General features: G+C 34.3%; 1 protein-coding gene across 1 annotated transcript in view; it reads right to left on the reverse strand.

Moving 5' to 3' along the window:
• DNAI4 (dynein axonemal intermediate chain 4) overlaps positions 1 to 23488 on the reverse strand; it is a 105418-nt gene that overhangs the window by 3833 nt on the left and 78097 nt on the right. Inside the window, 8 exon segments of the mRNA XM_050761058.1 lie at positions 4051 to 4207; positions 6274 to 6500; positions 7264 to 7362; positions 13083 to 13204; positions 13488 to 13645; positions 15152 to 15303; positions 17214 to 17300; positions 19974 to 20176. Of these exon segments, the coding sequence (XP_050617015.1) occupies positions 4051 to 4207; positions 6274 to 6500; positions 7264 to 7362; positions 13083 to 13204; positions 13488 to 13645; positions 15152 to 15303; positions 17214 to 17300; positions 19974 to 20176 (1205 nt within the window).

The raw sequence follows: 23488 nt of genomic DNA on the forward strand, positions 1-23488 counted from the left end.
CAGGGCTCAGGCTGGCAGCTAAGGTAGTTAGGTAAATCCCCTTAAATGTTCACAGTGTCAGGCCTCATTCCCTGGCTAAAATCTTAAGTCAAGATGCATCTTGGCTAGCTGTGAAAATAGTCTTCAAAACTACTTATAATGTTATTCTTTTTTACCCTGAGAAGAATAAACATTGTGCACAAAAATGATGCAGCAAATCAAACAGGTAACTTTAGTATTTTCTGCATTAAGGAATTTATATAATTTTAATATTTTAAATATTCATTATGTATATGAGAAGTTGCCATATTGGAGTGTCTAACAGAAACATTTGCTTCTTATATAAATGTGTAATTTGGGTAATTGATTTAGACTTACAATCATGGATTGAAATCTTACCAATTTGTAAACAGCATTGGAACATTTAAGAAAATATAGTATTCATCACATTTTTAATTTACAAAATTAATAAGAATTCCTTAAGTATCTGAGACTTGTTTGTCCATAAGAAAATTGAAGTACTTAAAAGTCCAATATATTAAATTTATAAATGAGAATTAAAATCTTTAAGAAAATTTAATTAAGTTGCAAAAACTCACTTAGCATGTATTAAAATCTGCTAGACTTAAAAAGAGAATAAGAAAATATATAATCTAAATGTAACAACTTAAGATGAACTGTTCATTTTTTGTAAATCTTATATCATTTGAATATGAGTTTTTAAAATCAAAGTAAACTGAATAATCTTTTGTAAACAGAAAGGCTACCTTAGGGAACATTAGAAATAAGAAATGAATTGGCTGGGCATGGTGGCTCACGCCTGTAATCCCAGCACTTTGGGAAGCCGAGGTGGGCAGATCACCTGAGGTCAGGAGTTCGAGACCAGCCATGGTGAAACCCTGTCTCTACTAAAAGTACAAAAATTAGCCAGGTGTGGTAGTAGGCGCCTGTAATCCCAGCTACTGAGGAGGCTGAGGCAGTAGAATCACTTGAACCCGGGAGGCAGAGGTTGCAGCGAGCCAAGATCATGCCACTTGATTATACTTTCTTGAATATCTATTGTCCCTTTCTTAGAAACCATGTCTTTTGCTTGTGTGTTTGTTCATTCAGATAGTCATTCAGCATTCACTGAATGCCCATTGTGTGCTAGTACTGCGCTAGACACTTACATATATGTTTCCAAGGGGCTCAAACTAGTAAGAAAAATAAGTATTCAAAATATTCCAACTTATATTGATAGATTATTGTCACACTTGACAGGATATATATATATATACACACACACACACATATATATAAATATTTATAAAATACATACACACAAATACATATATACATTCGATGAAAAGAAAATAATCAACATGCCAATACTCACAGATTTCTCTTCCACCACTATCTCCAACACACAATAACAAAAATTTTAAAACAACTCAAACAACTCAATTCCCGCTTCCAACCACTGCAAATTCAGAGTTTATGGGCAAGTTCTTAGAGCTCTTGTGAGATGGACTAAGAGAAACATAGAGTTTTTTTTTTTTTTTTAAAGATGAATTTAGGCTTTGAGGCTACATTTAGAATTGGAGGCTTATGGACAAAAGAAGAAAAAAAGATTACTATAAACTATGTATTTGGATTCACTTAAAAATTTTAAGAGATTTGAATAAGAATGGAATTTTCTTTTAATTTCTTTTGGCCATTGAGCTGTGCATCTTAGGCAAGTTTCAGTATGGAGATAAATATCCCAGTACCTGTTAAAATATCTGATACTCAATGAATGTGTGAGAAATGAAAAAATGTTTAATATCACGAAAAAGCCATTAGGATTACATTCCTCAGAGTAGACTAAAATTATTATGTAAGAAAACCAATGCGTTTTGTGAAACAAATACAGATGGTATGGAAAACAGGTAAGTAAAAGGAAAAATATACATCTTATTGGTTCTGTTTCTCTGGAGACCCCTAACACAACTTCTTAAATAATAACTGTCTTTTAACAGAATAATGTTTTTATGCAAATGAACCTCTGGAACATAAAATTTATCCAAGACTCCACCCCTAAAACTAATAGTTGTAATACAAAGCATGTTAATTTTTTTCTCTAGTTTTTCAATGCATATTTATTCAACAAGCATTTATTGAATAACTACTATAAGCCAGACACTACTAGACCATGGCAATACAACCCAGAACAAAAGAGACAAAAATCACTGTTTTCATAGAGTTAACATTCTAGGTGTGGGACACAGGCAATTAACAAAATATATAAATAAATTATGTTATAATGCATACATAAATTTATATATAAATAGATATAAAATGCAGAAGTAAGTTTATGTATATTCAAAGGTGTTAAATGTTATTTAAAAAATAAGTCATGAAAGAGTATTGAATAGGGGGTGTGAAAGATAGTAGAGGTTGCAATTTTAAATAAGACGATCAGGAAAGACTTAACTGAGAAAGTGACACTTGAGCAAAGATTTGAAGTAAGTAAATAAATAAGCCCTGTGAATGTTAGGCTGGGGAAATGACAAGCATTTTATTGATTTACTTATTTAACATTTGCAGTCCATATGGTTGGGACAGAACTCTACCTCCTACATGTGACCCAGATCTAATCAATCATCTGATTTCCCTGGCCACATTTCCTTCTTGTTGGATATTTATGTTGTTCTGTTTTCCTTTTCCTTTTCTTTTCTTATCTCATGAATAATGCTATAATTTATTTTATTACATTTATAAACATTTCTATAGGATAGTCTCAGAAGTGCTAGTTAAAAGGAATCAGTATTCTCTAAACATTCCCTTTTTTTTTTTTTTTTTTTTTTTTTTTGAGTCAGAAGTTTGCTCTGCTGCCCAGCCTGGAGTGCAGTGGCGCCATCTCAGCTCACTGCAACCTCCGTCTCCCAGGTTCAAACAATTCTCGTGCCTCAGCCCCCTGAGTAGCTGGGACTACAGGCACCCGCCACTATACCCAGCTAATTTTTGTATTTTTAGTAGAGACAGAGTTTCACCATGTTGGCCAGGCTGGTCTTGAACTCCTGACCTCAAGTGATCCACCCGCCTCAGTCTCCCAAAGTGCTGGGATTACAGGCATGAGCCACTGTGCCCGGTCTTCTCTAAACATTTCTAACAGTCTTGATTCAGATTGTCAAATTGCTTCCAAAAAGTTATACCGATTTCTATTCCAACCACCAGTATGAGAGGACTTATCAAATGTTTGCCAGTACAGAGTAGTAATAATTTATTAAAAAATTATTTTTAAATAAACTTTGTAAATCTGATATGTGAGAGTGCTATTTGAATTTAATATTTTATCTTTTAAATTATTAGTGAGGTTGGATTTTAAAACATATCTACTAGTCATTTTTTGTGAATGACCTGTTCCTGACCATTGCCCATTTTTTATTGAAGTCTTGCTGTTTTTTCATATTGATTTGTAAATATTTTTAACATATTTATCATATTTGTGCTAATATTTACCAGATTATTGTTTATAATAACAATGTAAACACAAGAAACAGAGAAAAAATGAAAATTTTTAATTGAAAATTGAAAACTTTTTAATAATAATAGGCATCTAATGACACCGAGTTGTTTGTCAAAGTTCGACACAAAACTTGGGTATTGAAGAACGTGGAATAAGAGAATAGGATAACGCTAAACCAACAGAAATAAATGCCCATTTGAGGAACATTGGAAAATATCTAAAAATACAATTATTTTATGTAACAATCTTTTAATATATGAAGTAAACTTCTTTGACCATCTTTCAAAATTATTAAGTCCCAATTACATACTAGGCACAATTTTAGGTTCTCCCATATAATATTTACAATTATTTTGCTCACCAAGATTATTATTCTCATTCTCTTTTACAGATAAAGAAGATGAGGTTGAAAAAAAAATAACCCTAATGGGTACCATGTCTAGAAGATAGCAACTCTTGGAATTTATGTTCTTTTATTATATTACACTTAAGATACTTAGGAAAAGTAAATCCTCTGCATGCTACAAAAGTATATCTGAATAGAATAATAAAATGACACAAATTTTTTTACTCTTGAGTCTCACCCGGCCAGATTCCAAAGCAGTAGGCATATTTCTCAGTTCATACACAGAAACCTGTCCATCACTGTCTCCTACCAAAAGGCAATCTGTTTGTTTGGCAAAGAGAATGGTTGTGAACTTGATTCCAGGGTTAGCAGTATTCACAATCAGAGGGTCCAAACTGTAATGAAATATTTTATTTGTAAATTCAATTGTTATATTAATATGGTCTTTTAAATAGACAAAGAAAAATTTGAGATTTTTTAAATTAAATGTAACAAAAACCATAAGCCTATTTAAGTGTTTCCAAACTCAAAATAACTGTTCCTCACTCCTTAATCAAAACCTTCATTTCTTCAATGAACTAATTTCAACCAGGTAAATTAAAGTACTTCACAATTAAGATGGGAACTCATAAATTTAAACTTTTGTGATGGTTAATTTTGTGTGTCCACTTGGCTAGGCTATGGTACCCAGTTGTTTGGTGAAACATCAGTCTATTTTAAAGGTATTTTTTTTTCAAATACAATTAATATTTAATTCACTAGAATTTGAATAAAGCCTATTACCCTCCATAATGTGGGTAGGCTTCATCCAATTAGTTGAAGGTCTTAAAAGAAAAGACTGATATCCACCCAAAGTGGAATAAAATTCTACCTGCAGAATGCCTTTCTTCTCAGGACTGCAACATGACTCCTGCCGGAAATTCCAGCCTGCCAGCTTGCACCGCAGATTTCATATTTGATAGGACCCACTCCTTAAAATAAATGTCTCTCTCTCTCTCTCAAGATATAGATATAAAAATAGAGATATATAGAGACAGAGACAACAATAGATGTAAGTACATACATCTTATTGGTTCTGTTTCTCTGGAGACCTCTAACACAACTTCTTAAATAATAACTGTCTTTTAACAGAATAATGTTTTTATCCAAATGAACCTCTAGAACATAAAAGTACATTTTGAACAAGAAGTTTTCCTAGTCTTCATTATCTAAAGCAATCTACCTAGGGTCCTCAAAAGAAGAGAAGTAGCAAGTTTGTATACTTCTTTTAAAAATGTGTTCTCCTGGGAATTACAGGTTTTCCAGAAAAATTAAAATCAGAGGTGGGATTATTTAAGCCGCCACTGTATATATTAGTCACCTCATACTGGTAATCCTTGATTTTTGGTTCATACTGTTTTATAGAACAAACCAGGACAAAATTTTAAAATTACTGAATTATAATTCCTAGCAAAAAAAATTCTCATGAAGAATAAACCCATTGAATTTGACATCATTTCTTTCAAACAAGAATTTATTTTCTTGCTGTTTTTGCTAAAAACTAACATAAAGATATAGTATAATTTCCAATTGAAAAAGTAGAACCATTAACCTTTTTATTCCAACATTGTATTAAGTTTCCATATTAGGAAGAATAAATTAATTTAGATAATCCTCTAATAACTTTGATGTAATATGTTAAATCAAAAATTTTAATTAAGTTCATACCCCTTTGAATATGTTTTGAAACAAGGTAAGAGCATAAGTAAATGTTGCAAAAATAATTATTTTGTCCCTTTTTTCTATCATAGAAAATTTTTAATTAAAAATGTAAAAATGCCTCTGTATGTTTCTCTAAATCAGGCAATGAATAAGAACTCAAGATAGCTATTATATCCTATATCGTCCTGTAAAAGTTTGAGGAGATGAGTAAGGTAAACTACTTTCTTTATTCTTTTTTTTTTTTTTTTTTTTTTTTGAGATAGTCTCACTATGTTGCCCAGGTTGGAGTACACTGGCTCAATCTTGGCTCACTGCAACCTCCACCTCTTGGGTTCAAGTGATTCTCCTGTTTCACGCTCCTGAGTAGCTGGGACTACAGGTGCATGCCACCACACCTGGCCAGTTTGTATATTTTGGTAGAGATGGGGTTTCAGCATGTTGGCCAGGCTGGTATTGAACTCTTGACCTCAAGTGATCCACCTGCCTCAGCCTCCCAAAGTGCTGGGATTACAGGTGTGAGCCACTGTGCCCAGACAAAGTAAACTACTTTCATTCAAATATTTTTAAAATCACATACGGTATAAATAATTAACATTAATATAGCATCCTGGTATTATCTTTATTCATAAAGGACTCTTATAAACTATTACTTCTTTTAAAGTAACTACAGTACCCTCTAACTGGTGTCAAAGCTATCAGCTATAATTTAGTTTGAACTGCTTCTACTGTAAATTTACCCAAGAAAAATAGTAACACTTACGTGCTGATATGAAGGTCCCAAATCTCAACCCTGTTCTCATTTGCAGCTGCAAATATATAGGATGATTTTGGAGACCAGGCAACATCGTAAACAACAGAAGTAGTTGGATAAAAACTCAAAAATGGCTTGACATTCTCCTGTTGCCATATAATAACACCCCAATCTGCAGAACAGCTTAAAAATACATCATGACAAAATGGATTCCATGTCACTTTATACACTGGACCCTAGAAATAAAAAAAAATACATAGGTAAACAATATTTAACATCATTTATTTTAAACTTGACTAGCAAATTAAAAATGCTAAGATTTCTAGATTTTCACACAACTCATTATTGTGTGGGCAGTATTTTAGCTGAGAATAAGATCATAGATTGAATCTTCCCTAAATTATTACATTTAGAAACATAAAAATATAGTTGCTACAATATTCACTAAATTTAATACATATTATGCATACTTTGAAAAAATAAAGAGTATTAAGAAAAGAAAGAAAGGACGGAGAAAATGAAAAAAAAGTGTCTGAAACAATCATGACAAGATGTACAGCCAGGTGCAGTGGTGTTTGCCTGTAGTCCCAGCTTCTTTAGAGGCTAAAGTGGGAAGATCAAGTGGAAGATAAAGTGGAAGTTCAAGGTCAGCCTGGGTAACAGTGAGACCCATCTCTTAAAAAAAAAAAAAAGCTATAGAGACTAGGTATGGGTGAAAGACAATTTTACTTTAGGATCAGCATGTTATCATAAGCAAAGTCTTTTAGAAACAAAACTTGTGACTTCCAAAACTTTCAAGAAGAAATCAAGGATATCTAGAACTCAAATAAAATGCCCTGTACATTATTGGTGGTTTCCATAGAAGAAAACACTTAATTCAAGATGGTATTTTTAACTCTGAAGTTGTAAATTTATTGCATATTACATAGTCTTTGTATAATGGTACTATTTTTTCAGAAATACAAAATAAGTGTTCCAATCTTCTATAATTAAACTAACCTTATGTCCTCTGTAGGTATTTAGGTATTGTTCATTATATGAACAAGAACATTTGTGAATATGACCTTCTTCAGTGCCAGCCAAATAGATATTTGTGTCCTACAACACAGAACATCGAAATGCATTGGCTTGTGATACATTAGTAAGCGTCATAAATAGAAGATTAGATATTTCTGGATCTATTAAAATCAATTCGAGAACCCAAACTAAAAGCGCTATCTTGAATATACCAGTCTTGTCTTTTCCTTTTGTCATGATTTTATAATAATCAAACTACCTGAAAGACTACTGTGCAAAAGAAAATATAAATTGGTCCTTTGCTGGAATTAGGGTAGCATTTAATATCCTGTCTGGAAATTACATAGAAAAACACTGGCTTAAAATAAATAAGAAATTTTCTAACATTTAGAGGTACCTGACAATGGAACTAGCAGTCCAGGGAAACAGTAAGTGCTCTTTCATTACAACTTGTCAAAGAAAAGACAGATACACACTTTTGAACTACATGATATTAAAAAAAAGAAAAAAATAAACTATATGATAAAGTATAATTTCTCCCAAAGTGGTATTTCCAATACATATTCCCAGACAGTCCTGTATAAAAGTTATCTGACTCACATTCTGTTTGACAGTTGCTTACATCAGAAATCTTAAATGTTGCCATTCTATTAGATGTAAAATTATATCAACCATTTTTAATTCCTATTTATTTGAATATTAATAAGGTTGAGCACTTTATGTTCATTGGCCACTTGTGTTTCCTCTTCTGTTTGTGTCCCGATCATTTTAGTAATAATATGTCTTGTTATTTTCCATTTGTATAAGTTCTTCATATTTTCTAGAATCGATTGCTTTGTCTATAACATGTTATAAATATCTTCTCCCAGTGTATGACTTATCTTTTTATTTTCTTTTTACCGTCTTTGATAAACATAAGTTCTCATTTTCTGTTATATTTAGCATTTTTTTGTGCTTTAAGAAATCTTTCCCTACCTTAAGGTCCTAGAGATATTTTCCTACATTTTCTTCTGAAAGGTTTTTGTGTATGATAGGATAGAAATCTAATTCCTTTTTTAATATGGATACTTATTATTCTAACACCATTTATAAGTGGTCATTTTTCACTAGCGATCTTCAACGTCATTGTTAAAAGTTGGGTTTCCCAGGAAATAAACTCTGACATTTCATGCCAGAAGTGTCAGGGAGTGCTCTCAGGAACAACTTCTATGTAGGAAACAGGAATGGGCAGATATTTCAGTTGAGCCGTGACGCAGTTGCAATCAAGGGCTTAGTCCCAAGTATAAGAAGCTATGGAGAAAAGATGGCCCTTCAGAGTCCTGTCTCAAGATAAGGAAGCCAGATATTTTATAGATGTCCCCTTCAAGCAAGATGTTAGACTCAAACCTAACCATACTAATAATCAAACTAAGTGTAAATGATCTTGGCATCATAATTAAAAGGCAGTGATTTTAAGATTGTATAAAAAGGCAAGACCCAATTGTATGCTACCTACAAAAAAATTTAAGTATAAAGAGATAAAAAGGTAAAAAGTAAAAGCATAAAAAATGATAAACCAGGCTAACACCAGTTAAAAGTAAGCTGGAGTGGCTACACTAATATCATACTAAGTAGATTTCAGAGTAAAAAAAAAAATCACAAGTTATAAATAGGGTCATTTCATCGTGATAAAGGAGTTAATTGATCAATAGGACATAATAATGCTAAACATATGTATGTACCTAATAAGAAAGCATCAAGATACACAAAGCAAAACTGATAGAATTACAAGGAAAAATAGACAAATCTACAATTATGGTTGGAGACTTTAATACCTCTTTCTCAATAATTGAAAGAAGTAGGAAGAAAATCAGCAAAGAGAAGTAATCTTGAACAATATTATCAGCCAATTTAACCTGAATGACATTTATAGAATATTCTAACTAAGAAAAGCATAATACATATTTTTCTCAAGTATACAGGAAATATTTACCAATACAGACCACATACTGGGCTTTATAACAAATCTTAATAAATTCAAAGAGTTCGGTTTATAAAAAGTGTTTTCTGTAATTATGGTGGGATTGAGTTAGAAATTGGTAACAGAAAAGCCTTTGGAAATCTGGAAAATAAATGACATGCTTAATATCTGGAAATAATATCTGGAAACTAAATAACATGCTTCTAAATAACCCATCCATCAAAGAAGAAATCAAGGGAGAAAATTGGTCATTTGAACAGAATGAAAATGAAAATGTAACATATCAGAATTTTGGGGATGCTGCTAAAGCAGTACTTAGGAAAAAATTATAGCACAAATAACTACATTAGAAAAGAAAACAGTCATAAATCAATGACCTCTGCTTTCATTCTAAAAAATTAGGAAAACAAGAGCAAATTTAAACCAAAGTAAAGAAAAGAAATAAGGATCAAAGTGGAAATCGATGATAAAGAAAACAAACAAAATAGTGAAAACCAATTAAGTCAAAAGCCATTTCTTGGAGTTCAACAAAATTGATAAACATAAGTCAGACTAATCAGGAAAAGAGAGAAGACACAAATTACTAATATTAGGAATCACAGGGCAATGTCATGGCTTATGCCTATAACCCCAGCACTTTGGGAGGCCAGGGCAGGAGGATCACTTGAGCCTAGGAGTTTGACACCAGCTTGGGCACCATAGCAAGATTACACCACTACAAAAATAAAAATAAAAATAAATTAGGCCAGGTGCGGTGGCTCACGCCTGTAATCCCAGCATTTTGGGAGGCCAAGGCAGGAGGATCACTTGAGGTCAGGAGTTCAAGACCAGCCTGGCCACTGTGGTGAAACTCCATCCCTACTAAAAAAAAATACAAAAAATTATCTGGGCATGGTGGTGCACACCTGTAATCCCAACTACGCAGGAGACTGACGTGGGAGAATCGCTTGAACCTAGGAGATGGAGGTTGCAGTGAGCCAAGATCACTCCACTGTACTCCAACCTGGACTACAGAGTGAGACCATGTCTCAAAAAAATTAAATTAAATTAAATTAAATAATAAATTAGCCAGGCATGGTGGTGTGTGGCTGTAATCTTAGCTGTTTAGGAGGCTGATGTGGGAGGATAGCTTGAGCCCAGGTGTTCAAAGTTACAGTGAGTTATAATCATACCACTGCACTCCAGCCTAGGTGACAGAGTGAGACTCTGTCTCGAAAAAAAAAAAAAAAAAATTAGAGGTGAGATTACTATATATTCCACAGTTATTAAAGGATGCTAGGGGGATATTATGTCAATAAATTCCACAACTTCGATAAAATAGACAAATTCCTGAAAAGACACAAATTACCAAAGCTCACTCAAGAAGCAATAGATAACCATAATAACCCTACATATATTAAAATTTGAATTTGTAGTTAAAAATTAAAAATCTCCCTACAAAGAAAACTCCAGGCCCAGATGGTTAATTCTATTAAGTATATAATGAAGAACTCATACTAATTTTATGAAAATTATTTCTAAAAGGAATTCTGTGCAGACATGATTACCCTGATAGCAAAGTCAAAGATGTCACAAGAAAACTATAGATCAGCCTCTCTTCTAACCAAAGATTCAAAGATTCTAAACAAAATTTCACTATATCAAATTTGCTAGTATATTAAAAAGGGTAATAAACCACAATGAAATAAAGTTTATTTCAGGGATAAACATTCAAAAATTAATCAATCTAATTCACCATATTAACAACCTTGAAAAGAAAAACTATATGATCATCTTTATACATACGGAAAAGCATTTAACAAAATCCAACATCCATTCCGAATAAGAACCACCCAGCAAACTAGGAATGTAATGGAACTTCCTCAATCTGATTAACTGCGTCTACAAAAAGCCTTCATCTGACACCATACCTAATAGTAAAAGACTAAATGCTTTTCCTCTAAGATCAGGAACAATACAGATATGCATGCTTTCATCATCTTTACTCATCCCTGTACTAGGTTGTAACCAGTACAATCATACAAGGAAGAGAACTAAAGGCAACCAGGTTAGAAAGAAAGAAGCAAAACTGTTTTTATTTACAGACCATATGATCATCTTGAATTCCTTATGCCAAGGACACTTCAGGACACTAGACTAGGTTTTTTTCAACCAAGCGTTATTGACATTTTGGGCTAAATAATTCTCTGTTGGGGACTGATGTGCACTGGGAGGGTGGTGGCTGCCTGTACACTGAAGGATGTTTAGCAACATCTCTGGTCTCTTCCCAGAGATACCGGTAGCACTTTCCCACCCTCACCTCAATTCCTGACAGCTGCAACAACCACAAATATCTCCAATCATTGCCAAATGTTCCCTACTGGGAAAATTCTCCCCTCCCTGCCCACATTGAGAACTACTGTTCTATAGTCAAAGTTAAGGTGAATTACAGGAATTTGATAATGAAGGAAGTTAGAAGATGGCTGTAGTAATTAAAGTAAAAAATAAGAAAGGTCTGAACTGCATTAGCAATAGCAGGCTTGGACTCGAAGGGATGGGACAATAAAATTTAAGTATCATTTGGATGATAGGGTAGAATAGAGGAGTTCAAGTCTTGGTTTGCATAATGACGTAGATGATGGTGTCACCAAAGAGATGATCATATTACATGTAACAGAAAACATGGAATACATGTTCTGAAAAAGCCTATCACAGTGGCTGAATTTTCTGATTACAAAGTATCTCCAGATTGATAGAGAGTACAAGGATGGTTACTAGAGGCTGGGAAAGGTAGTTGGGGGTAGGGGGATGGTGGGGATGGTTAATGGGTACAAAGAAATAGAATGAATGAATAAGATCTAGTATTTGATAGCACAACAGAGTGACTATAGTCAATAATAATTTAATTGTACACTTTAAAAGAACTAAAAGAGTATAATTGGATTGTTTGTAACACAAAGGATAAATGCTTGAAGGGACGGATACCCCATAGTCTATGATGTGATTATTATTCATTGTATGCCTGTATCAAAACATCACATGTACCCCATAAATATATATACCTACTATGTACCCATATAAATTAAAAATAAAAAACAAACTATCTCCAGATAAAGAAAAAGGAGGACTTCATTAACTGTGCTCTGATTTGATTCTCGGTAAACATGAATTTAAGTGGTCTTTCTAATCCCCAAATCCTGAGAGTCACCATGCGAATTGAAATGTAGAAGACTATATATAAGTGGATTCAGTTTCTGTAAGTATGATAGAGCAGCAGAGTGGCCAAGTGGGGCAAGGAGAGGCACTCAAGTTAAGCACAGAGTTGTAAAGAGAATCTTTCCATAGTTCCTCAGAAATATATACCTCTCATCTATCTAGCTGCAAAAGCAGATAAAGATCATAGCATAGCCAACTGGAATGTACCATTCCACCTTAGGTTAGCAGTTAAATCTGTGCTTATTTCTTCACTTACAAAGCACAATTTAAAAAAATCTTTATTGGAATATTATTCACATATCACATAATTCACACATCATATAATTCACACGTATCAAGTATATAATCCAATAGTTTCTAGTTTGTTCACAGAGTTCTGCAACCATCACCACCATCAATTTTAGTTTCATCACTCCCAAAAAAACTCTATCATCATTAGTAAGTCATTCCCTACTTTTCCCTCCCTCGTCACCTATTCTTCCACCTGCATCCCCTAGCCCAGACAATCATTTATCTACTTTCTGTCTCTAATATATTAGGCACAGTATTCATTAACAGGCTAATATTTGGTCTTGTTTTATGACTTAATACACTTCAATTTTGGAAACTGTTATATCCAGTGGTAAATAAGAGTGAAATAATTTACCTTGGGATGAAAAGAAAAACACATTCCAGGAGCCTGTCGAGATATCAAAGCTTCGTCTTTCTTTTCTTTTTCCCCTCCTTTTCTGTTACTGGTAGTTGTAGTTCTCTTTAATCGCATCAAATCTGTATTTAAAGAAAAACATATATAACTTGTTATTTACCACATGAAAGACTACCGCAAATATCATGTGTATTTCTTCTGCAAATATAATATTAGTTCTGCCAAATTTGCATATAATTAGGCTGAAATTAGCACACACTAGAACTAGCTGCTTAGAAAAACAATGACCAAGCCCAATTTTTTTCTTACTGGCCAAACCAAAATTTGTCACCTTTCACACATGGTTAACTAGAAAATTTTAATTCAGCACGTAACAAGAAAAAGATAACTTGATTTTTCTTTTACCATAACAATCTAGTCCTTTTCGTATAACCCATTTGGCGATTCTTCCATCTGCTGATATAGAAACTAGTATTTCTCTTTTGTCATCTCCTGTTGTTCCTCGATCTTGTTCTATCCACTGTAGTTGCCAGACAGGTCCCAAATGTTTTTGAGGTGATTCACTAAAACAGTAAAAAAATACTAAACATATAATCATTATAATAATTTCTTAAAGGCCGTGGAGTATAAATGATAGTGTCAGCTTTCTAGAAGATCACGACCTATTTATATAATCCTTTTATTGTTCAAAAATAGACTTTTAAATATTTTTAAAAATAGAAAAGACAACCTCTTTTCTACTTAACAGTCACTGTTATTTTTTCTACTTCTTACAAAAGAAAAATTGTACTGGTCTTTAACTATATTAGCTATCATAACTGCAATACAAAAGCAAAAATGTTCTTTCTTTTCAGAATCTACTTTTCTTACTCAATTCATTAATTCTTTCTTAGTTTAGTTGTGTAAATTCTGACTTTTACTTTATTTTAGACACATTGAATATAAGTATTTTCATCTTTATAATGTTTTTATGAATTAAGTTGTTAATCATTTAAATCTTATCCAGGTAAACAATTCTTCTTTCTATATTTCACTCTTCTTCCTACGTTTCAAGATTGCCCATTGGTTTAACTCTCTCTATGGATTAGAGTTAAAATTTTTCTGAAAAATTAAACTCACTTCTCAGATTACTCTCTTTTCCTATCAGATTAATGTGATGTTTTTTTCATGGTACTGACTACCTTGCTTTTTAATACAAACCCTCCAATGCAATCAGTTCTGAACATTTGAAAAATCATACATATCTTTGATTTTTTGGTGAAAATTATGGACCCTCTTCCCAGAAACAAGCACAAAGGCCCATGCTTACAAAACTGCAAATAATTTGAAGTTAAGTTCAGGAGCCTCTGCTTTAATGGTTATTTCTAGTTCTAGCTAAGTTTATTCAAACACTTTTACAAACATGCCCCATTGGTATCTTGTCTATTACAAAAACCTAGTCTTGTTAATATCTTTCACCTCTAACCTTTTGGCTTTCCTCATATAACTCATTTATTCATTAATTATTCATCAAACACTTACTAGACTCCTGTTATATGTCCAATTTTCAATGACATGCTGATGAAAGAAAGGTATGTAAGATTCAATCCTTGCTCTCAAGGAACTTATACCCTTCTTAGTAAGATAGATAGATAGATAGATAGATAGATAGATAGATAGATAGATAGATAGATAGATAGATAGATTAGATAGATTTACATATATATACACATACATAATTTTATATATAATATGATAAGTGCTATGATAAAGGTATGTACAGGTTGCACAAAAGAAAGGAATGGGAAAATTTCCTGGAAGAAGTGAAACCAAAGCAGTAGTTTAAGAATAAGCATAAACTGTGAAGCCAGAGGAAGTTGGTTAGTGAGATGGGCAGAGAAGAAGTTGAAGGAGCTATTAGGACACACCATTCCAGCTGCAGAGACAACATGAGGGATTATTAAATGTTTCAAAAATAATGGTATCACTCTCAGCAACGACATAAATATTTACTCAAAACTAAATAACATTAGAGTAAATCCTCCTGAAAAAGCATGTATTATACATTTATCTAATTCTCAGGTTCTTACCTACTATCCAGAACTGGAACATTACTGTTGCTCCGTACATTGTAAATTGCAATTGTGCCATTGTGGTAGCCAACTGCTAAAAGGTTAGGTGCTCCAATTGAAAAATCCACAGCAGTAACTCCATATGGACTCTGATAAATACGTTCTGGCCACTAAATTTTAAAAAATTACATTTTCAACTTGTTTTTGTAGACTACAGTAAGACAGAATATAATGGTGGCTGAGATTTAGTTTGGTGGCAGTGGGTATGTGAGCAGAGTTAGCCCACATTCAGTTACTTCTGTCCTCCTCATTTCCAGTACAGAAAAGAATAAAACTTCACTTGGTCATTTCCTTTGATACAAGTATGAATCCTCAGCACTCAATGACTTTAAGAAATAGAGTGTTGGGCATGGGGGCTCACTCCTGGAATCCTAGCTACTAGGGAGGCTGAGGTGGGAGGATCACTTGAGACCAGCAGTTTGGGACCAGCCTGGGCAACATAACAAGACCCCCATCTCAGAAAGAAAGAAAAGAAGGAAGGAAGGAAGGAAGGAAAGAAGGAAGGAAGGAAGGAAGGGAGGGAGGGAGGGAGGGAGGGAGGGAGGGAGGGAGGGAGGAGGAGGAAGGAAGGAAGGAAAGGAAGGAAGGAAGGAAGGAAGGAAGGAAGGAAGGAAGGAAGGAAGGAAGGAAGGGAGGGAGGGAGGGAGGAAAGAAGGAAGGGAAGTACAGCACAGCCTTCTACAATAATATTTTGGTAATCTTTCAGCAGGATTAGTATTACCATCACATGTCTACCTTCTTATGGGAACAAAAAAACTAATCATCTAGCATATATTCCTGTATTCTAGTATTTGTTTCAGATGCTTGGATTATCTAAAGAATGAAGAGAAAAATTTCTAAAACTCCCCAAGTTACAAGTTACTCTGTTCTACAACCCCATGAAGAGTTTGTTTTGTTTGAATGTCTAATTTAAATCCTTTCCTGTTTTTAACCACCTACATAAAAAAGAAGACAGACTACTGATGATGAATCCAGTGTCAATCCCTCCACATTTAAAATTGCTTCTTCCTTTCTTTTATGCTATATAAACCCAGATTTACATGACATATAGCTAAGTTTATTCAAACACTGTTACAGATATTACAGACTAGAGGTATTTATAAAAATTTTAGTCATTTTTATATGCTCTTCTGGCCCTTCTGTAAGTTTTCCACTTTGCATTTCAGTTGTGAATCAAAACTAAATATAAAACTTTAAAGTAACAGATTGACTAGGGCTGTTTAGCAAAATTACTACTATGATTCTTTATATTCATTCTCTCTGAAAAATGTATGACAGTAAGAAGGTCATATAAATTTATTTTATTTCTATTGAGAATAACAGTCAGGTGATAAGGAGGTATTCATATATTAAGAAACCACCAGGTATTTTAAAAACATAATTTTCAGCTGGGCTCCAGTGGCTCACGCCTGTAATCCCAGCACTTTGGGAGGCCGAGGCAGGAGGATCACAAGGTCAAGACAAGACCATCCTGGCCAACATTGTGAAATCCCGTCTCTATTAAAAATACAAAAATTAGCTGGGTGTGGTAGCACACACCTGTAGTCCCAGCTACTTGAGAGGCTGAGGCAGGTGAATCGCTTGAACCCAGGAGGTGGAAGTTGCAGTGAGTCAAGATCACGCCACTGCACTCCAGCCTGGGCGACAATGCAAGACTCTGTCTCAAAAGAAAAACAAACAAACAAACAAACAAAAAAAACCCCATAATTTTCAAAGGATTTTCATTTACAGATTCATTTTTCTTTATAATTAGCTGTGAAAATCAATAATGGTTCAACTCTGCATCATCATATATAAGCATATAGTACATGTTCAATAAATATTTACTGAATGAATTTATAAATGAATTATCTTTACCCTATGTCAACAAGAACAAATTTTAATTGCTATGAGTTAAACCAAAGACAATAGTCTTAATTGATAAAATTTTCTAGACTTTATTTATTACATGTAATTATATACTTTATGAGAATTTTGTCAACAGCCAGATAAAAATGCTTCTTATTCTTGTTTGGGTTACCATGGGATTCTTTATTGACCAGCAGCAAGCCAATCCTCTTTTTTGCTCTTTAAATCCAAAGTGCCCATAGCCAACAGCCAAAAGATCCTGAAAACCAGAAAAATACATTTAAAAATAAGAGAAGATAGCATTAAAATATTGGTAAATATATAAAGACATATATTAATGAGCTGTGTTAAAAATAGTAGTAAGACATTTCTACTGAGAGGAAAAAATGCCAGTACACCATCTGTTTTTACTCTATACCTCCATATTCCTAAGCAAAAAAATTAATCAGTGTAACGCTTCTAATTTGCAGACTGAAAGATAAGCACCTAAAAATAACCAATTGCTAACAAGTTCTTTTACATATTAAGGTAGTCTTCTGAGATTGTGTTAATAGGTTATAATATATTTTGAGTTTTTGAGGACTACCTAATTATTTCAAATGTAAAATAAAGGACACAAGTTAAAGGTAGGTGCCATAGACTGAACTGTGTCCCCTTAAAATTCATATGTTGAAGGCCTAACCTCCAATATGATTGTATGTGGAGATAGGGGTTTTAGGAGGAATCTAAGGTTAAATGAGATTATAAAGGATGGGGTCCTAATGAGACAGGACTGGTGACTTTATAAAAAGAGAAAAATACACCATAGATCTCTCTCTGCCATGCGAGGACACAGTGAAAAGTCAGCCACTGCAAGCCAGGAAGAGAGCTCTCACCAGAAACTGAATCAGCAGCCCTTGGATCTTAGACTTTCCAGCCTCCAGATTTATGAGAAAATAAATTGCTGTTCTTTAAGACATCCAGTCTATAATATTTTGCTAAGGCAGCATGAGCTGCCTATACAGGAGGTCATTTCTAGAAATGCATATGTAAATACAAATAGGCAAAAGCTTAATAACTGAACAAATCCAGCCTCTGCTCTGTAACCAGAATACCTTTAATTTTAGAATATTACATTTTCTTATCACCACCTTACTTTCGGGACAACATAATCTCTCCACAATTCTCTCTGTCTTAAAAACAGTCTTCACTACTATACCCTTTCACCCTGATATCGACAAATCCCTATTTATCTCTTCTAGACTCTGCAGAGGCATTACTTTCTCTAAGAAACAGTCAAGAGCTTCTTGTATGTGTCCCCACAGCACTGTTTATTTCCTCATCATAGCACGTTCAAAATTATTATACAGGTAGGGTCTATGTATAACTTCATTACTACTGTGTCTCTAGTGCCTTAACAGTGTACTAGGCACAGAGTTAATGTTCACTAAATATTTATACAATGAATTAATAAATATTATAGATTCCATCTGTAATATGTTTGCATTTAGGCTCATTCAAAATTATTTAATTTAATCTCCATAGCAATGCATTAATTTTTAAAATGCTAGTATATTCAGTTTCTAAAAATGTTTCATATATCTTTATTACAGATTTATTAAATCCTATTTACAGGACAGACATGGTAGCTCACACCTGTAAAACCAGCACTTCGGGAGGCCAAGGCAGGAGGATCACTAGAAACCAGGAGTTCAAGACCAGCCTTGGCAACAAAACAAGACCCCCATCTCTCCAAAAAATTAATTAATTAAAATTAATTCCACTAATTGACAAGACAGTCCCAAATATAGTTTTATAAAGATAAATTCATAATAAAAGTACTTTACTTTATTACAAAATAATACACATAATTAAAAAAATGTGTTATTTAGATTTCAATGGAAATGATTATAGACTTTTGGTTTTTTAATAACTATGACAACTGTCATGTCTGCACAAAGCACCTGATAAGGTGTGGCAATAAAATAATAAGGCTAATTCTTAAACATACAAAATATAATATAATTTAAATAAATTGGTTTTGACTGCTTCAACGATATAAATATTTATATCAAAGATACTGCCATTACCTGAAAAACTGTTGGAATTGTTAACTGGGAAATACCTTCAGAACCAGTTTATAAATCCCAGAAGAAAATTAGTCTAATTACTCTGCAATTCTCTCTTTTTTACAACCAAACATATAATTCTCCAACTTGACAATTCATCTTATTTGCCTCAAGATGACTTTTGTCAGTGTAGGAGTTAAGAGCAAGAACTATGGAGCCAGACGTTTGCATTTGAATTTTGGCTGTTTCACCTACTAGCGGTGTGACTTTGGCCAAATTACTTATGCTTTTTGTGCTTCAGTTTCCTTTCAACATAATGAGAAGAATAATAGTATCTAATTCATAGGGTTGTTGTGTTAGTACAGTTAAAACACAATGGTGCCTGCTACGTACTAAGTGCTGTTTAAGTACTTGCTAATATCAGTGGTAACAGTATTTTAAGGAATCTCAAAATTATTTTGCACACTTGTAGGGTCACTAGATTAAGTATACACTTCCAAATATGACTACTTTGAGACTAATATAAATTTGGGCACATGAGTTTTGGTATACATTAAATAAATCTACCAATCCTCTAGTTTACTTATCCATATCTAACATGAATTCAGAGAATGCCATGTCCCAAGTAGATCCCCTAAAATAAAAATGGTAATGTTTTATACATTAAATGTTTACTACATTAAAGGAGAAAAACATTATTTTGTAACTATTTGCATTTCCCCCTTTTTAAACTGGAACTTGTTTTAGGGGCATTCTAAAACTCAAAGTTATGGTCAATTTAAATTCCTTGTCCCATATCTAAGGAAAGCAATTCTTCATTATTCGAACTTGATAATTTCCCTTCAATGGTAGAAACAGAATTGTTCAAATGTTTCATAACTTACTGGATTTGTTTTATTCCAGGCAAGGCTGCTCACATTGAGGCCTTTGGTTAAGTCACAGGAAAAAGACCAAAGTCGTTCCAAGTTGGCGGGTATTGTTGATTCTTCTGCATGTATTTCTTCTTCCTCCTCCTTCTTAGATTCTTCCTCTACTTCTTCATGTGTTGCACTTTCTAAAAAATCTTCAGGCTCTTCAGGTTCAGGTTCTAAAGTTTAATCCAATAAAAAGATCATTGTCCTCTACATCTAGAGGGACCTGCCAAAGGCTCCAAACAGCCTATCTACCCATGGCTGACACTTCAAGCACCATCAGATCTGCTGGATCATATGGCGTAAGTGGCAGAGCACCGTGAAGGGCAGCCTGGACCTGTGGCAGAGTCTTCTGCTGTTCTGGGTTCCAACTCAAAGCCAGCAGCTTTTCTGTTTACTTAATAAATGGGCCAGTGTAGCACATCCAAATGACAAATATGTTGTCTCTAAAATGTAAAGAGACTCACTAGACATTGTGCTTCTTTTTGGTTGTAAAAGATGCCAGGTACAACAACTTATCCTTCACCTTAGAAGATACAGCTCAACATATCCCACACCACACACACATGACACCTAGAAACTTCACTGAGGTAGAAGTCCCCCGAAATCTTGTCAGTTTTACTTCCCACCCTCTGACAGGAAAATGTCTTACTGAAGTCTACTTCCTGTTTACTAAGTTCAATCAGCATATCATCCATTTAATGTGCTAGTGTGTTATCTTGTTGAAGGGAAAGAGCCCTGCAGACTAAATTATGGTACAGGGTTGAAGAATTGATATACCCCTGAAGTAGGACAGTGAAGGTATATTGCTGGCCTGACCAGCTAAAAATAAATGACTTCTGGTTGTTTTTACCAACAGACATTGCAGGAAAAAAAAGCATTTGCATCAGGTACAAGGGAGGTGTCTTAATTTCCTTAATGAACCTCTTATGGAACAACAGTTGCAATTGGAGTCACCACCTGGTTAAGTTTATAATAATAATCCACTGTCATTCTCCAAGATCCATCAGTTTTTAAATTTATTTATTTTCATTTTTTAGAGATGCGGGGGTTGGGGAGGTCTTACTATATTGCCTAGGCTGGTCTTGAACGCCTGGCCTCAAGCAATCCTCCTGTCTTAGCCTCCCAAAGTGCTGTGATGACAGACATGAGCCACTGCACTTGGCCAAGACCAATCTGTTTTCTACACATGCCACATATGTGAGTTGAATGAGAAATGTGGTGGGTATCAACATCCCTGCATATTTCATATTTCAAGTCCTTGACAGTGGTAGTAATCTCTGAAGTCCCCTCAAGAATGTGTTACTGCTTCTGGTTTACTATCATTATCACTCAAAGCCCATAGTTTTACATTTTAAAGTTTAGGGTTCACTCATGGTACTGTATATTCTACAGGCTTTGACAAATGTATAATGACACGTATCTGCCATTGTAGTACCATATAGAGTAATTTCACTGCCCTAAAAATCTTCTGTGTTCTTCTTGTTCATCCCTCTCTGGTCCCTCATCCCTGGAAACTACTGATCATTTTACTGTCTCCATATTTTGCCTTTTCCCAAAATGTCATACAGTTGGAATCACATAGTATGTGGCCTTTCAAATTGGCTTCATTTGCAGAGTAATATGCATTCAAATTTCCTCCAGGTCTGCTTCTGACTTGATAACTTAGTGATGAATAATATTCCATTGTCTGGATGTATCATAGTTCATTTATCCATTCACCTACTGAAGGGCATCTTGGTTACTTCTAAGTTGGGGCAATTATGAGTAAAACTGCTATAAATACCCATGTGCAGGTTTGGTGTGGACACAGTTTTCAGCTCATTTAGTTAATCAACAGATTACTAAATCGTATGGTAAGAGTATGCTTAGGTTTTTTGTTTGTTTGTTTTGTTTTGTTTTTGAAGACAGCGTCTCACTCTATTGTCCTGGTTGGAGTGCAGTGGCACCATCTCGACTCACTTTAACCTCTACCTCCTGGGTTCAAGCAATTCTCATGCCTCAGCCTAATGAGTAGCAGGGACTACAAGCACCTGCCACCATACCCGGCTAATTTTTTGTATGTTTTAGTAGAGCCAGGGTTTCACTATTTTGGCCAGGCTGGTCTCGAACTACTGTCCTCAAGTGGCCTGCCCACCTCAGCCTCCCAAAGTGCTGGGATTACAGGCATGAGTCACCACACCCAGACAAGAGTATGTTTAGTTTTATAAGAAACGGCCAAACAATATTCCAAAGTGGATATACCATTGTGCATTCCCATCAGCATGAATGAGACTTCTTGTTGCTCCACATCTCCACTAGCTTTGAGTGCTGTCAGTGTTTTGGACTTGCCCATTCTAATAAGTGTGCAGTGATACCTCATTGTTGTTTTAATTTGCAATTCCCTAATGAAATCTGATATTGAAAGGTCAGGTGTAGTGGCTCACACCTGGAATCCCAGCACTTTGGGAGGCCAACGTGGGAGGGGAGCTTGAGTTCAGGAGTTCAAGATCAGCCTGGGCAACAAAGTGAGACCTCATCTCTACAGAAAATTTTTAAAAATTAGCTGGGTGTGGTGGTGCATGCCTGTGGTCTTAGCTAAGCCAGAAGCTGAGGCAGGAGGATCGCTTGAGCCAGGGAAGCTGAGGCTACAATGAGCCATGATTGTGCCACTGTACTCCAGCCTGGGTGACAAAGCAAGACCCTATCTCAAAAATAGGCGGGGCGGGTTGGAGGAGGAGGAGGATGAAGAACAAGAACAAGAAGAAGAGAAAATAATATGATGTTGAGTATCTTTTTGTATGCTACTTTGACATGTGTATATTTTCTTCAGTGAGATATCTCTTCAGGTCTTTTACCCATTTTTAATCATGTTGTTTATTTTTCTTATTGTTGGGTTTTAAGAGTTCTTTGTATATTTTAGATAATAGCAATTTATCAGAAATGTCTTCTGAAAATATTATCTTCAGTATGTGACTTGTCATCTTATTCTCTTGACAGTGTCTTTTGCAGAGCAGAAGTGTTTAATTTTAATGAGGCCCAGCTTATCAATTATGTCTCTCAATGGATCATGCATTTGGTGTTTTATCTTAAAAGTCATTCTAAGACCCAAGGTCATCTAGTGTTTCTCCTATGTTATCTTCTAGGAATTTTATAGTTTTGCATTTTACGTTCAGGTCTACGATCCATTTGAGTTAATATTTGTGAAAGGTGTAAAGTCTATGTCTAGGTTCATATTTAGTACCATTTGTTGAAAGACTATCTTTTTTCTATTGTATTGCCTTTCTTCTTTTGTCAAAGATCAGCTGACTATATTTTGACAGATCTATTACTAGGTTCTCTATTCTGTTCTATTCTATATTCTTGTTTATTCTCTTGCCAATAGCATGCTATCTTGACCACGATCGCTTTTTGCTAAGTCTTGAAATATTAAATATCTATATTAGACAAGAAAAAAATGTGAAATCAATGATCCAATTTTCCATTTTAAGAAACTAGAAAAGGAGTCA

The sequence above is a fragment of the Macaca thibetana genome, chromosome 1 (genome assembly GCF_024542745.1).
Source record: "Macaca thibetana thibetana isolate TM-01 chromosome 1, ASM2454274v1, whole genome shotgun sequence".
NCBI classification, from domain to species: domain Eukaryota; kingdom Metazoa; phylum Chordata; class Mammalia; order Primates; family Cercopithecidae; genus Macaca; species Macaca thibetana.